The sequence below is a fragment of the Salmo salar genome, chromosome ssa23 (assembly GCF_905237065.1).
Source record: "Salmo salar chromosome ssa23, Ssal_v3.1, whole genome shotgun sequence".
NCBI classification, from domain to species: Eukaryota; Metazoa; Chordata; class Actinopteri; order Salmoniformes; family Salmonidae; genus Salmo; species Salmo salar.
The window spans coordinates 12688045-12705186 of record NC_059464.1 but is presented as its reverse complement, the minus strand read 5'-3'; the positions used below and the strand labels follow the sequence as shown (position 1 = coordinate 12705186).

Genomic DNA, 17142 nt, shown 5'->3' with positions numbered 1-17142 from the left:
TTGTGTTGTGTGACAAAACGGCACATTTTAGAGTGACTTTTATTTTCCCTAGCACAAGGTGCACCTGTGTAATGATCATGCTGTTTAATCATTATCTTGATATGCCACATCTGTCAGGTGGAAAGATTATATTGGCAAAGGAGAAATGTTCACTAACATGGATGGTAACAAATTTGTGCACAAAATATTAGAGAAATACAGTTTTTGTGCATATGGAAAATGTCTGGGATATTTTATTTTAGCTCATGAAACATGGGATCAACACTTTACATGTAGCGTTTATATTTTTGTTCAGTGTAGAATGGCAGTAGACCGTAGTGTAGGCCGTCATTGTAAATAACAATGTGTTCTTAACTGACTTTCCTAGTTAAATAAAGGTTAAATAAAATAAATAAAAGTAAACATTGAATGTTTGTTACCCAGCTACAGTACACCCTCTATTGGCAGATATCTGTAACTACAGCAAATAATATAATGTTCATTGCCATCTGCTGGTTGCACGTGCTGTCGATGAGGAAATGGTCAACATGTTATGAATGGATCAATAGCCTGCGTTTCACTTTCTCATTGCTGTGCATGTGATTTTTGTTATTCAAACATCTTTGGTATTGCTAGCTTGGGTTTCATTGCTTGCATAGTGACGTTGATATACGCATATGAGAAGAAGATGTACCAATAGTGGTTACAGTATCTAGCTAGAGAGATAGCTAGCTGGTTGCAGACAGTCGTGTAGGTCGCGCCCGGCTTCAGAGCTCCTTCCACGGTGACTGCAAGCTGAAAAGGGCGTGGATGCGGTGAGGCCCACGGGTACAACAAGGTAGGAGGCAAAATAAGCTTTACATAAAGCACATTTCAACAGTAAACTGTACTTCTGTTACGTTATTCATCCAACAGTTTAATGGTTTTCAGTAAAGTGTAATTTTAACACTGTCACAGAAAATACTAGAAACTCAAGTTTAGGGCTATTATGGATCCTTGGGACGTCCATACCCTAAGCCTAACTGTAACCTCTAACCTTAACTATAAACCTTACCTAAAACGAACCTTAACCCATAAAGGTCCCGCACAGTCATCCTATTTCCCAATGTAAAAATAGCCTTTGAATGACCAACACATCACCCATAATATTTTTAAGCTATTAAAATGCTCAGAATTGAAGAAATGGTATACTTTCTTACATCTTTAACTATCAGGAAGCCTTAAGAAATGCTGAGTGGAGTGGCAGCTTATATTCATGAGATCGCCTTGACTGACAGTTATTGGAATTGCCCATGTGGTCGTTTCCAGGTACCAAGATAAACAAAAGGCCACATGTCACTGATGACAAGTGAAACAATGGGCCACATGTCATCCCGATCCTAATTGGCATGACTCAACCCATTTTCTCTGAAAAATGCTCTCTCTCACGGTCAACAGAGCTAATCATGGACTGTTGGATAGCAGACAAACAGCAGAAAAACACAATTGCATTTCTATTGTTTTGTAATTACACTGAACAAATAACAAGATAATCACTGCTGCTACTCGCTGTTTATTATCTATTATCTATACATAGTCACTTTACCCCAACCTACATGTATAGTACCAGTCAAAAGTTTGGATACCTACACATTCCAGGGTTTTTCTTTCTTTTTACTATTTTCTACATTGTAGAATAATAGTGAAGACATCAACTTTTGACTGGTACTGTACATATTACCTCAATTACCTCAACTAACCTGTACCACCGCACATTGACTCAGTACCTATAGCCTCGTTACTGTTATTTTATTGTTGCTCTTTTATTTTTTTACTTTATTCAGTAAATATTTTTCTTAACTGCATTGTTGGTTAAGGGCTTGTAAGTATGTGTTGCATGGTAAGGTCTACACCTGTTGTATTTGGCGCATGTGACAAATAACATTTGATTTGAAATATAAACGCAACAATTTCAAAGATTTTACTGGGTGACAGTTCATATAAGGAAGTCAGTCAAATGAAATGAATTCATTAGGCCCTAATCTATGGATTTCACATGACTGGGAATACAGATATGCATCTATGTTGTTAGTGTATGCAGCATGATGGACTGACTGGTTTACATGTGTATGATGTGAAAATGAAGGTGTGTGTAATTATTGTAATGGAAGGTGATGCCGAAGAAAAATGGCCATCCTGGATGGACAATAAAGTTGTATTCTATCTGCTGGTCTCAGATACAGTACCTTAAAAGAAAGGTAGGCGTGTTGATCAGAAAACCAGTCTGTATCTGGTGTGACCACCATTTGCCTCATGCGGTGCTGCAAATCTATTGTTGCATAGAGTTCATCAGGCTGTTGATTGTGGACTGTGAAATGTTGTCCCCCTCCTCTTCCATGGCTGTGCTTAGTTGCTGGATTTTGGCAGGAACTGGAACACGCTGTTTTACAATCCAGAGCTGCCCAAACATGCTCAATGGTTGACATGTCTGGTGAGCATGCAGGCCATGGAAGAACTGGGATATTTTCAGCTTCCAGGAATTGTGTACAGATCCTTGCGACATGGGGCCGTGCAGTATCATGCTGAAACATGAGGTGATGGCGGCAGATGAATGGCACGACTGGATCTCGTCACGGTATCTCTGCATTAAAATTGCCATTGATAAAATGTAATTGTGTTCATTGTCTGTAGCTTATGCCTGCCCATACCATGACAGTTTGTGCAGAAATTCTTCGGTTTTGCAAACCAGCTGTCTGGGTGGCTGGTCTCAGACGATCCTGCATGTGAAGAAGCCGCATGTGGAGGTCTTGGGCGGTGTGGTTACATGTGGTCTGCGGTTGTGATGCCGATTGGACTTACTGCCAAATTCTCTAAAACAACGTTAGAAGTGGCATATGGTAGAGAAATGAACATTCAATTGTCTGGCAACAGCTCTGGTGGACATTCCTGCAGTCAGCATGTCAGTTGCACACTCCCTCAACTTGAGACATCTATGGCATTGTGTTGTGTGACAAAACTGCATCATTTAGTGTCCTTGTATTGTCCCCAGCACAAGATGCACCTGTGTAATGATCATGCTGTTTAATCAGCTTCTTGATATGCCACACTTGTCAGGTGGATAGATTATCTTGGCAAAGGCAAAATGCTTACTAACAGGGATGTAAACAAATGTGTGCACAAAATTTGAGAGAAATAAGATTTTTGTGCATATGGAACATTTCTGGGATTTTTTTATTTCAGCACGATACATGAGACCAACACTTTACATTTGCGTTTTATATTTTTGTTCAGTGTATAGAATTATAGAATACAGTTGACTGATAGACTTCTTCGCAATATTTTGTAAAGCAGAAGTCACCTTAGAAGCTTAGACATACAGTGCCTTCGGAAAGTATTCAGACCCCTTGACCTTTTCCACATTTTGTTACGTTACAGCCTTTTTCTAAAATGGATTAAATAAAAAATATTCCGCAATTTACACACAGTACTCCATAATGTCAAAGCAAAAACAGATTTTTAGAATTTCTTGCAAATATATATAAAAAAAACATACCTTATTTACAAAATTATTCAGACCCTTTGCTATGAGACTGGAAATTGAGCTCAGGTGCATCCTGTTTCCATTGATCATCCTTGAGATGTTGCTACAACTTGATTGGACTCCACGCCACATTTTTGCCCATTCTTCAAGACAAAAGTGCTCCAGCTCCTTCAAGTTGGATGGGTTCCGCTGATGTACAGCAATCTTTAAGTCATACCACAGATTCTCAATTGGATTGAGGTCTGGGCTTTGACTAGGACATTCAAAGACATTTAAATATTTCCTCCTAAACCACTTGAGTGTTTGAAACAAGTCATTCTTTTCATTTAACTTCACCAATTCGGACTATTTTACAGGTTGCAACAAAATAGGAAAAATGCCAAGGGGGTGAGTACTTTTACAAGGCACTGTACAGATCTGGGGAAGGGTACCAACACATGTCTGCAGCATTGAAGGTCCCCAAGAACACAGTGGCCTCCATCATTCTTAAATGGAAGAAGTTTGGAACCACCAAGACTCTTGCTAGAGCTAGCTGCCCGGCCAAACTAAGCAATCGGGGGGGGGGGGCTTGGTTAGGGAGGTGACCGAGAACCCGATGGTCACTCTGACAGAGCTCTAGTGTTCCTCTGTGGAGATGGGAGAACCTTCCAGAAGGAAACCATCTTTACAGCACTCCACCAATCAGGCCTTTATGGTAGAGTGGCCAAACGGAAGTCGCTCCTCAGTAAAAGGCATACGACAGCACGCTTGGAGTTTGCCAAAAGGCACCAAAAGACTCTCAGACCATGAGAAACAAGATTCGCTGGTTTGATGAAACCAAGATTGAACTCTTTGGCCTGAATGCCAAGCGTCATGTCTAGAGGAAACCTGTCACCATCCCTATGGTGAAGCATGCTGGTGGCATCATCATGCTGTGGGATGTGTTTCAGTGGCAGGGACTGGGAGACTAGTCAGGATTGAGGGAAAGATGAACGGAGCAAAGTAGAGAGAGATCCTTGATGAAAACCTGCTCCAGAGCGCTCAGGACCTCAGTCTGGGGCGAAGGTTCACCTTCCAACAGGACAATGGACCTTAGCACACAGCCAATAATAAAACGCAACTTCCAACTATAATATAATTTGCAAATGACCTGTCCTTTAGACTATTTGTATGAACATTTTCATTAATAAATAACAAAACAGCTTTTTTTCTAATATCATCTAGGCCTCTCTAATTTAATTTAGCCTAGGCGTGAACATTTTAATTAGGCCTAATAAATAATAAAACAAGGCTGTCTACAGACACCAGGGCAGGCCGGTCATGGCTAGAAGTGTTCCAGCTTTTGTCAAATTGATGTCAGATTTGCCTTTTCGTAGCTGATTAGGAGAAGTTACGCCGCAGGTTAGGAGAATTAGCTAAAATGCAACAAAAAAATATCTACTTTTGATGTTGATTTGACAAAAGCTGGATCCCGTCTAGCCATCACCCGGCCTGCACTCCCCACTCCCCATCCCGCTGCGATTCAGCATCACAGCAGTGGAAAATTATAAAACTGATATTGGACAATCAAATTCGATATGTACACTACCATTCAAAAGTTTGGGGTCACTTAGAAATGTCCTTGTTTTGAAAGAAAATCTTATTTTTTTTGTCCATTTTAAAATAACGTCAAATTGATCAGAAATACATTGTTAATGTTGTAAATGAAATATCTACATAGGTGTACAGAGGCCCATTATCAGCAACCATCACTCCTGTGTTCCTATGGCACGTTGTGTTAGCTAATTATGTTAGCACAGCTGAAAACTGTTGTTCTGGTTAAAGAAGCAATACAACTGGCCTTCTTTAGACTAGTTGAGTATCTGGAGAATCAGCATTTGTGGGTTCGATTACAGGCTCAAAATGTCCAGAAACAAAGAACTTTCTTCTGAAACTCATCAGTCTATTCTTGTTCTGAGAAATGAAGGCTATTCCATGCGAGAAATTACCAAGAAACTGAAGATCTTGTACTAAGCTGTGTACTACTCCCTTCACAGAACAGCGCAAACTGGCCCTAACCAAAATAAAAAGAGGAGTGGGAGGCCCCGGTGCACAACTGAGCAAGAGGACAAGTACAGTCCAGTGTCTAGTTTGAGAAACAGACACCTCACAAATCCTCAACTGGCAGCTTCATTAAATAGTACCCGCAAAACATCAGTCTCACGTCAACAGTGAAGAGGCGACTTCGGGATGCTGGCCTTCTAGGCAGAGTTGCAAAGAAAAAGCCATATCTCAGACTGGCCAATAAAAATAACATTTTCAGATGGGCAAAAGAACACAGACACTGGACAGAGGAAGATTGGAAAAAAGTGTTATGGACAGACGAATCTAAAGTTTGAGGTGTTTGGATCACAAAGAAGAACATTCGCGAGACGCAGAACAAAAATAAAATATGCTGTACGAGTGCTTGACTCCATCTGTCAAGCATAATGGAGGCAATGTGATGGTCTGGGGGTGCTTTGGTGGTGGTAAAGTGGGAGATTTGTACAGGTTAAAAGGGATCTTGAAGAAGGAAGGCTATCACTCCATTTTGCAACGCCATGTCTGTGGACAGTGGTTAATTGGAGCCAGTTTCCTCCTACAACAGGACACTGACCCAAAAGCACAGCTCCAAACTATGCAAGACCTATTTAGGGAAGAAGCAGGCAGCTGGTATTCTGTCTATAATGGAGTGGGCAGCCGGATCTCAACCCTATTGAGCTGTTGTGGGAGCAGCTTGACCGTATGGTACGTAAGAAGTGCCCATCAAGCCAATCCAGCTTGTAGGAGGTGCTTCAGGAAGCATGGGGTGAAATCTCTTTTGACAACTAGAATGCCAAAGGTCTGCAAGGCTGTAATTGCTGCAAATGGAGGATTCTTTGAAGGACACTATTTAAATGAAAATAATTATGTATAACCTTGTCAACGTCTTGACTATATTTCCTATTTATTTTGCAACTAATTTCATGTATGTTTTCATGGAAACATGGACATTTCTAAGTGATCCCAAACTTTTGAACGGTAGTGTAAATAAACAATATTCATTAAGGCTGGTTCATTGAGAAATCTTATGTCCTGTGAAACGAGGCCTGCGACATATTTTTATAAAAGTACTTGTCTCCAAAGCTCAAATTATATCTCACTCGTTTCATTTCCAAGTTCACTGATTAAGCTCAACTGAAATGCACCAATTACGCACGATACAAATCATTACTCTATTCTAGTCTATCAATCCATTCCAAATTTTTATACTATACATATCACGGGCGGCATATGTTGATGTTGTCTAGGGCGGCAGCAGAACTGCTAGGACCGGGCCTAACAAAAACAATTTGCCTCTAATTTACTTGCGTTTGCGGCAGATCTTGGCATGCTCAAAGTGAGCCCCTGCTCTTGGGAAGTCAAAACTGTCCAACTCATTGGGGCAGCTTGCGTGCGCATCAGCTTCGTTACTTTGTCCTGAAGAAGGCACACCTTGAGTCTGTCTTTACCCTGTTTTGGAGAAAGATTCCCCTCTCGGCAGGCACACTGGAAACCGGGATAATTAACACAATCTTTTGCCCAGTCGGGAAGTACATTTAGCTGAAGTCCCTTATGATGACCTTGCGTCTTTTGCGTAAGTAAAAATAAACATACTCTCCCGACGCTAATTTCCAAGCAGCTTGTGGATTTATTAGCCTATGAAGTATATTTGCCTTTGATGTTGGAACACTTATTTCCAATGAATAAAAAGCATTATTTTGCGATGGATTTTCTTTTTTTTGGGGGGGGGGACAATTTGGCCATCAATTTTATTTATTGGCTTTTCTTTTTTTCTTTTTTTTTTAAGCCGGCATTTACCGGTTAACGGAAACCCTGCCTTCCTGGTAGTCCTCTGGCCCTGTGGCCTTGTGAATGTTAACCTGTTTAAAGGTCTTACTCACATCGGCTATGGAGAGCCTGATCACACAGTCGTCCAGAACAGCTGGTGCTCTCATGCATGGTTCAGTGTTGCTTGCTTGAAAGCGAACATGGAAGGCATTTAGTTCGTCTGGTAGGCTCATGTCACTGGGCAGCTTGTGGCTGGGTTTCCCTTTGTAATCTGCCTTTAGCTCAGTGAGGATGTTGTCCTTAATCGATGGCTTCTGGTTGGGATATGTGTACGGTCACTGTGGGGACGACGCTGTTGATGCACTGATCAGATTTGCCAAATGGAGGGCGATGGAGAGCTTTGTATGCGTTTCTGTGTGGATTGGGAGGACAGCAGTAAATCCTTGGTAATGCCTGCCTCCTAAAGCCAAGTGTTTGACATGAGGGGAGGGGACCAGTAATTTGTGTGTGTACATGCATACATACATACATACATACATACATACATACATACATACATACATACATACATACAGTTGAAGTAAAAAATGTTTAACTTTAAATTGTTTAACTTGGGTCAAACGTTTTGGGTAGCCTTCCGCAAGCTTCCCACAAAATGTTGCGTGAATTTGGGCCCATTCTTCCTGACAAAGCAGGTGTAACTGAGTCAGGTTTGTAGGCCTCCTTGCTCGCACACGCTTTTTCAGTTCTGCCAACAAATTTTCTATAGGATTGAGGTCAGGGCTTTGCGATGGCCACTCCAATACCTTGACTTTGTTGTCCTTAAGCCATTTTGCCACAACTTTGGAAGAATGCTTGGGGTCATTGTCCATTTGGAAGACCCGTTTGCGACCAAGCTTTAACTTCCTGACTGATGTCTTGAGATGTTGCTTCAATATATGCACATCATTTTCCTACCTCATGATGCCATCTATTTTGTGAAGTGCACCAGTCCCTCCTGCAGCAAAGCACCCCCCACAACATGATGCTGCCACCCCCCGTGCTTCAAGGTTGGGATGGTGTTCTTCGGCTTGCAAGCCTCCCCTTTTTCCTCCAAACATAATGATGGTCATTATGGCCAAACAGTTATATTTTTGTTTCATCAGACCAGAGGACATTTCTCCAAAAAGTATGATCTTTGTCCCCATGTGCAGTTGCAAACCGTAGTCTGGCTTTTTATGGCGGTTTTGGAGCAGTGGCTTCTTCCTTGCTGAGCGGCCTTTCAGGTTATGTTGATGTAGGACTCGTTTTACTGTGGATATAGATACTTTTGTACCTGTTTCCTCCAGCATCTTCACAAGGTCCTTTGCTGTTGTTCTGGGATTGATTTGCACTTTTTGCATCAAAGTACGTTCATCTGTAGGAGACAGAACGCGTCTCCTTCCTGAGCGGTATGACGTCTTCGTGGTCCCATGGTGTTTTTACTTGCGTACTATTGTTTGTACAGATGAACGTGGTACCTTCAGGCATTTGGAAATTGCTCCCAAGGATGAACCAGACTTGTGGAGGTCTACAATTATTTTCTGAGGTCCTGGCTGTTTTCTTTAGATTTTCCCATGATGTCAAGCAAAGAGTCACTGAGTTTGAAGGTAGGCCTTTAAATACATCCACAGGTTCACCTCCAATTGACTCAAATTATGTCAATTAGCCTATCAGAAGCTTCTAAAGCCATGACATAATTTTCGGGAATTTTCCAAGCTGTTTAAAGGCACAGTTAACTTCTGACCCACTGGAATTGTGATAGTGATTTATAAGTGAAATAATCTGTCTGTAAACAATTGGAAAAATAACTTGTCATGCACAAAGTAGATGTCCTAACCGACTTACCAAAACTATAGTTTGTTAACAAGAAATTTGTGGAGTGGTTGAAACACTTAGGTTGGAGTCATTAAAACTCGTTTATGTAAACTTCCGACTTCAACTGTATATAGACTAGTTGAGGATCTGGAGCATCAGCATTTGTGGGTTTGAATACAGGCTCAAAATGGCCAGAAACTAAGAACTTTCTTCTGAAACTCGTCAGTCTATTCTTGTTCGGAGAAATATATAATATAACTCGTGGAATGCAATGTAATCGGCCATAGTCAGCGTCCAACTATGCCTATTACCGATTGTTATGAAAACTTGAAATCGGCCCTAATTAATCTGCCATGCCAATTAATGTATTTCAGTGTATTTATGATTAATTTGATATTTTAATGCACAAAAAATTTGCTTTTCTTTCAAAAATAAGGACATTTCTATGTGACCCCAAACTTTTGAACGGAAGTGTGTGTGTGTGTTGTTTCTCCCCAATTGGTAGTTACAGTCTTCTTCCCTCACTGCAACTCCCGTACGGACTCAGGAGAGGCGAAGGTCAAGAGCCATGCGTCCCCCGAAACACGACCCTGCGAAGCCGCACTGCTTCTTGACACTGCTCGCATAACCCGGAAGCCAGCCGCACCAATGTGTCGGAGGAAACACTGTACTGCACTGTACTGGCGACCAAAGTCAGCGTGCAGGCGCCACATTGAGTCGCTAGAGCGCGATGCGACAAGGTCATCCCAGCCGCCCTCCCCTGACCCGGATGACACTGGGCCAATTGTGCATCCCCTCATGGGTCTCCCGGTCACGGCTGGCTGTGACACAGCCTGATATCGAACCCGGGTCTGTAGTGACGCCTCAAGCACAGCGATGCAGTGCCTTAGACCGTTGTGCCACTCGGGAGGCCCTGGACAGCAATTTTATGATCAAATTTGATCAATATACTAGCTACAGTCATTTCTCATACTTGGGTCACCCAACTTTGAACTGGTTTCATCCAAATATCACCCAATTTGACTGAAAAGCATGATTTTCACTGTTCGGGACCTTTAAACGTTCTGTGAACAGAAGTGATAATGTCTTTCTTTTCTGGGAACGTAAATATTTAGGTTGCAGGGAGGTTCTGACAACATTTTAGTTCCCTGAAAGTTATTTAATTACCTTCAATAGCCTATAATTTCTCTTCTTGGAGCATTAATAAAACCTCCCAGGAGAACTTTCAGGGAACCAGAGTAAAATGTTCTCAGAACCTTGCTGCAACCTAAAAATTAAGAGGTGTTGTCTCACAATCTATATCACTTTTCAATGTAGATTATGTAGTGTTTTCTCAGTGTTCTATTATAATCTAGCTAACTTGCCATGGAATTCCATAGTAATGTTACGGTGAATCACTTTAAAATGTATACCAAACAAAAAGCCAGTGATTTCAAAGTTTAACAAACCATAGAACTATTTGCACAAGGACTACTTTGAACATTTTCCAAAAACACATTTACAGGAAGAACTGTGCGGATACAAAGTTTGGTAACAGAATACAATAGTGAGACTTTACCGGAATTCTGTTACTAAACTTTGCATCTGCAATAAATGTTTTTATATTTTTGATTTACTGTGTAAATTGTTCAAAGTACCGTAAATTCCGGACTATTAAGCGCACCTATTTTGAACATAAATAAGCCGCACATGTCTATAAGCCGCAGGTGCCTACCGGTACATTGAAACAAATTAACTTTACACAGGCTTTAACGAAACACGGCTTGTAACAAAAATAAATAGGCTTTAACGAAACACGGCTTGTAACAAAACATTTAAAATTAGCAGTAAACAGTAGCCTACCAAGAAAGTCATTGCTCCAGACCAAGCTCCCGTGCAGCAGCTCTATTTCCTTTTCCAACAGCCAGATCAATCGCCTTCAACTTGAAAGCTGCATCATATGCATTTCTCCGTGTCTTTGCCATGATGAGGGTGACAAAATGACTACCGTAATCAGAATGATGAGCGCGCTCGATTTAATCTAAACAGTAAACAAAAAAGTTGTTTGACCTTAACCCGTTCGGCAATTTCATTGGTCTAATGAAAGCTTCATGCCGCCAAAAAACTGAGCACGTCACCGTATGTGTTTAAAAAAAAAAAAATTAAAAAAAATCCATATATTAGCCGCGTCATTGTTTAAGCCGCGAGGTTCAAAGCGTGGGAAAAAAGTAGCGGCTTATAGTCCGGAAATTACGGTAGTCATTGTGCAAAGAGTTGTATGGTTTGTTAAACGTTTTGAAATCAATGGTTTTTGTTTGGTATACATTTTTAAGTGAAAAATCTGAGTCTTAGCGTAATTCCATTATTGTGGAGTTGCCCTTAATGTTAACTCCAGTGTCCATGGAGATGATAGAGTTAGGCTAAGTATCTTTAGCGATCTAAGCCTGCCAGTGCCTGACAAAGTAAGTGTGCTGTGGTTTTGATGTCATTTTCAGGAGACACTATCATTAAATTACCCTTCTTTAAAACTGTGCTTTTCCAGGTGACAGTATGGCTGAGGACCCTCAGAGGAACTTCCGTTCTGCCTATTATGAGAAGGTGGGCTTCAGAGGGGTGGAGGAGAAGAAATCACTGGAGATATTACTGAAGGACAACCCACTGGGTATGTACATTACAGTACTACTACTGTTACAACAGGTACATCATTGTTATTATCACTGCTGCTCTGCTTCTACCTCCAAGTCTGTTCATATGCGTTTTTTGTGTTCCTTCGTCAGACGTGGAGAAGCTGAGCACTTTCAGTCAGAGATTCCCTCTGCCCTCAATGTACAGGATCCATGTATGGAAAGTGCTGTTGGGTAAGTCTTTTAACACAGACTACCCACAGGATTCAGAGCATATTTTACATACCAGCATACCTCTCAGCCCATAGAAAACCCTATTTCTCACCAGACACACATACACTAGACAGATCCATCTGACAGACCAACCCACTGCCGTGACTTGCGTGACTTGCTGATGTGACCCACCTTGTGTCTGTCTCTAGGTATCCTTCCTCCCCACAGTGACTCCCACTCCCTGGTGGGAGGGTACAGGCGGGAACAGTACCAGGATGTGTTGGAGGCCCTGAAGGTGATGAGGTTTGTCCACATGGCCACTCCCCAGACGCAGGTGTACCTACGCATGTTCCAGCTGGAGAGCCAAGTGCTGCCCAGACGCTCTGATACCTCAGCCCCGGTAAGAGGAGAGAGAATAAGAGGGGCCTTTAAAAAAAATTTAAAAATTAAAGGTCCAATACAGCCGTTTTATTTTTTTTATCAAGATATCAAATCATGAATCGTGAATAATCAGAAAGTCGTGCATCTGTAACTATCATACCCCCCCCCCCAAAAAAAATGCAAACCTCCCCTGTTATTGTAATGGTGAGAGGTTAGCATGTCTTGGGGGTATGATATTTGTGCGTCTAACTTTCTCACTCATCATTATTCACGATTCATTTAGGATTATCCGTAATCGTGGTAGCATCCACATTCATGTAGAAGTGTTTAGAAACGTATTCCATTCTTATTTACTGTAAAAGTGACTCCAAAATGACACAATGCATTATTTACCATTTAATTCATATTGGGCACAATATCATCTGCAACACAACCAAAACAAAGAGCAAATGCATCTAACAAATTTGTGGAGTCACAAGCTTGATGTAGTCATTGTGTGCCAAATACTTACCTTTTTACTACTTTAATAGACATGTAAGTTAATTTGTCCCAATACGTTTGCTCCGCTTAAATGGAGGGACATTGTACAAAAAGTGTTGTAATTTGTAAACGGTTCACCCAAAATGGGTAAACAATACCCTCAAATGAAAGCTGACGGTCTGCACTTTAACCTCCTAGTCATTGTTTGATTTCAAATCCAAACTCTTAGAGTATAGAGCCAAAATAACAAAAAATGCTTCACTGTCCCAATACTTATGGAGGGCGCTGTATATAAACCACAGGAAAATCATGTTTTTAACTGCACTGGGCCTTTCTTTGCATATTCTAAAGTAAACAGAACGTAAAGAGTTGGAGAGGGAAGATTAAATGAAATCAGACCCTTGTTCTGAACGTGCAACTTACCTCTGCCAGTATCCCTATACATTGTAAATATTGTATTGGAGCTGACCCTGTATCCAGCTTGCTTACTTCTCGTGTTCTTCTTATTTTTATTACTTGTGTGTTTTTGTCCTACCTTAGGTTATTTTTTAGTACTACATTGACATTGATTACTCCGTTGTTGGGTTTAAAGCTTGCAAGAAAGTAATTTCACTACTTGTGCACGTGACATTAATACTTGGAACTTGCCTGGTCCTACTCAGGAACTTGATTTCACTTTATTCTTTGTTATCAGTAGGATAGGCTATTTATGTGTGAGACTGACTGGTGTGTGTCTGTTTCAGGACGAGGAGGATGAGGACTTCCTGTCCATAGCTCGAGCCATGGAGGAGATCGTAGAAGACCCTATGGATTGTTATTGGCTGATCAAGAGCTTTGTCAACCAGTTCAACAATAAGTTTGGAGACTCCATTCCCCACCTGGTGAGCAGTGGATTGGAGGGTGGGTAAGGGGATGAAAGGGGTGGTCTGGACTACACTTGTTGTGTGGTGTTGCCTTGCTCGTTGTTGTTACTGCCACTGTTGTTGTTGTTTTGATTAGTCAAATATCCAACATAAAAATGTACATGTAGCAGATGTGTACACTGCATCTATCTCTCAACACATCTAACCCCCCCCCCAATCTGTGTCCGGTTGGTTTAGCCCAAGAGTCTGGAGCACTACCTGAGTGTGGAGGAGCCCCGGCTACTGAACCATCTGAAGAATACTGGGGCCCTCGCCATGCTGCCATACAGCCTGTGGTTCAGACGCTGCTTTGCTGGCTGCCTGCCTGAGTCCAGCCTGCAGAGGTTAGGCACACTGAGGCTTGTTTCTCTCAACAACCCAGCCACACAGGCGTGAGAGGTGTAATCTTTGCATCAACAAACCACATTTGTTACATGAAGCACTTTGCTGTTCTGTGAGTGGCGTGGGCCTGGGACTTGGTTAGAGAAGTCATGCACCATGTTAGCTATGAAGCTTTCAGGAAACTCATCGCTCTTCGCTCTATGCTGGCATTATGACTCATGTCATGTGTTCTTGCTCTTTTAGGGTGTGGGACAAGGTGATCAGCGGGTCCTGTAAGATCCTGGTCTTCGTTGCCATGGAGATCCTTCTCAGCTACAAGATCGTGGTGATGGGGACCAGCAGACCGGAGGGAGTGGTCAGCATCCTGTGCAATGTGAGTGACATCATCATCATAGGATCCGCTGGAGGTTTGAGACTTTTCTCTCCTTTTTGTCTACCAATCACATTGATTTGTTTTTCTCCTCTACTACCAGATGCCCCAGGAGAACACTGATGCAATAGTGACTAAGGCCATTGACCTGTGGCACAAGTACTGTGGCACCCCCATGCACTCTGTATAGGATCACAGGTCTCCTGCCAGACCCTCTTGATGGGGTCATTGACATTGGGATACGCTTGGACTCAAATCAATCATGTTTATTTGTCACATACTTTGTAAAACAACAGATGTAGACTAGCAGTGGAATGGTTTCTTACGGGCCCTTCCAAACAATGCAGAGAGAAAGAGCATAGAGAAATAATATAAAAGTAATAATAACATGGCTATATAGACACACGGTGCCAGTACCAAGTAGATCTGCAGGGGTACAAGGTAATTGAGGTAGATATGTTCATATAACTAGGAATAAAGTGACTAGACAACATTATAGATAATAAACAGTAGCATCAGTGTATGTGATGTGTGCCTGGTATAGCGGTCCTGGATGGCAGGGAGCTCAGCCCCAGTGATGTACTGAGCTGTACGCACTACCCTCTGTAGAGCCTTGCGCTTGAATGCCAAGAAATTGACATACCAAGCGGTGATGCAGCCAGTCAAGATGCTCTCAGTGGTGTAGCTGTAGAACTTTTTGAGGATCTGAGGGCCCATGCCAAATATTTTCAGCCTCCATGCCATGTCTTTTCAACCTCTGACTGGAAGTGCCCCTGAGGAACCACCGTGTTGAGGGTAAGTGTGGCGGATGTGTTGATGCCTACCATCAGCACCTGGGAGCAGCCTGTCAGGAAATCCAGGATCCGGTTGCAAAGGGAGGTGTTCAGTCCCAGGGTCCTTAGCTTAGTGTTGAGCTTGGAGAGCACTATGACGTTGAACGCTGAGCTGTTGTCAATGAACAACATTCTCAGATAGCTGTTCCCTTTGTCCAGGTGGGAAAGGGCAGTACCCCGTTGCAGAAAATGGCAGATTTGGGCAATGTTAAACTCCTAAATTGGAAACGCAATGGCTGTACAGTAACATGAGACTTTTAGCTCCAAAATGTCCAAAATGTGCTCTAGCTCTGCGCTTCACAGCGCTGAATGGGTTTTGACTGACAGCCATTCTGAACTTGAGCACCTCGCACGACAAGAAGTTGCCCCCATCCCTCCCGCTAATTGGACAACTTTTGAGGGAAATGCTGTAAATTAAGAGGATTCTATGTATACTGCAAAAAAATATAAACGCAACATGAAACAATTTAAAAGATTTTACTGAGTTACATTTCATTTAAGGAAATCAGTCAATTGAAATAAATAATATTAGGCCCTAATCTATGGGTTTCACATTCAACATTCAATTCTCTGGCAACAGCTCTGGTGGACATTCCTGCAGTCAGCATGCCAATTGCATGCTCCCTCAACACTTGAGACATCTGTGGCATTGTGTTGTGTGACAAAACTGCACATTTTAGAGTGACCTTTTATTGTCCTCAGCGCAAGTTGCACCTGTGTAATGATCATGCTGCTTAATCAGCTTCTTGATATGCCACACCTGTCAAGTGGCTGGATTATCTTGGCAAAGAGAAATGCTCACTAGCAGGGATGTAAACAAATGTGTGCCCAAAATTGAGGAGAAATAAGCTTTTCGTGCATATGTAAAATTTTGGGGATCTTTTAATTCCGCTTATCAAACATGGGACCAACACTTTACATGTTGCGTTTTTATATTTTTTGTTCAGTATATTTTGAAAGATGAAACTTTTGAGGATTTATAATAAATACCAAATGATGTCATACAAGCAATCCAAACACCCTTGAGTCCAAAATGTGCACTTCACAATTCCTTGTCATAAAACTTGTCTTATATATACAGTGTCAAAGTTTATGATCACTATGTTTTATGTACTGTTACAAGATGACACGCCGTCATACCCTGGGTTATTCTGAACAGAATGATCCTCGGTTTCTCTATTGTGAAGGACATTTGCCACTGCGCACGCACCTGAATGCACTCACGACTCCTTTCCATGCTCACCAAAAGTATGATCTGTTTCCCTGAATTGCATTGCGAAAGCCTTTTTATAATGTCTTTGTCTAACACTGTAATATCGTATTTTATAACTTTTCTAGTCATGTTGACAATGGAACAGGCTTTGAAATGATGCCCACCTGACCCAGATTGCGATTTATAATTGACCATTTTGGATTGCGTAAGTAACAGTTATTGTGTGATTGCGGGGATGCAGTATGTTCCAAACAAAATAACTACAAGTGTGCTTGCTCTAGTTCCTGAATGGCACAGCTAGGAGAGCTCACCTTATAGTTCAAGACTCTTCTTTAAATCATAAAAGTGCATTGAAATGACTTAAACTGTGCACACTTTGGAAAGGTGTGGCCACTTGAAGACACCAGTTAGTCCTCTCACTCAAACCCTTGTCATGTATTTGTCTTATGTTGTACCTACCCCACATTTTCCAGGAATATCTTATCATGTTACTGAATGTATCAAGAGTATTTTCAGATTTAGTTTTCAACAAATGTGACACAAGGTACAGCATACAGTACTAGTAAAAAGTTTGGACACACCTACTCATTCAAGGGTTTTTCTTTATTTTTACATTTTTTTTCATTGTAGAATAATAGTGAAGACATCAAAACTATGAAATAA

General features: G+C 41.6%; 1 protein-coding gene across 1 annotated transcript; it reads left to right on the top strand.

The window, feature by feature from the left end:
* The first annotated feature begins 487 nt into the window (after positions 1 to 487).
* On the top strand, positions 488 to 14940 carry tbc1d7 (TBC1 domain family, member 7). Its single transcript, XM_014168911.2, has 8 exons — positions 488 to 817; positions 11664 to 11783; positions 11899 to 11979; positions 12168 to 12358; positions 13563 to 13700; positions 13920 to 14065; positions 14307 to 14436; positions 14537 to 14940. Exons 2-8 carry the CDS (start codon positions 11672 to 11674, stop codon positions 14621 to 14623), a joined length of 885 nt encoding a protein of 294 aa, XP_014024386.1. The 5' UTR covers positions 488 to 817; positions 11664 to 11671; the 3' UTR covers positions 14624 to 14940.
* The last annotated feature ends 2202 nt before the right edge of the window (positions 14941 to 17142 follow it).

What these genes read in the sequence shown, in the direction of transcription:
- tbc1d7 (XM_014168911.2), top strand. Translation starts at nt 11,672, where the DNA reads ATGGCTGAGGACCCTCAGAGGAACTTCCGTTCTGCCTATTATGAGAAG. An exon ending in ACTGAAGGACAACCCACTGG is followed by an intron (nt 11,784 to 11,898) that starts GTATGTACATTA and finishes TTCCTTCGTCAG; the next exon opens with ACGTGGAGAAGCTGAGCACT. An exon ending in GCTCTGATACCTCAGCCCCG is followed by an intron (nt 12,359 to 13,562) that starts GTAAGAGGAGAG and finishes TGTCTGTTTCAG; the next exon opens with GACGAGGAGGATGAGGACTT.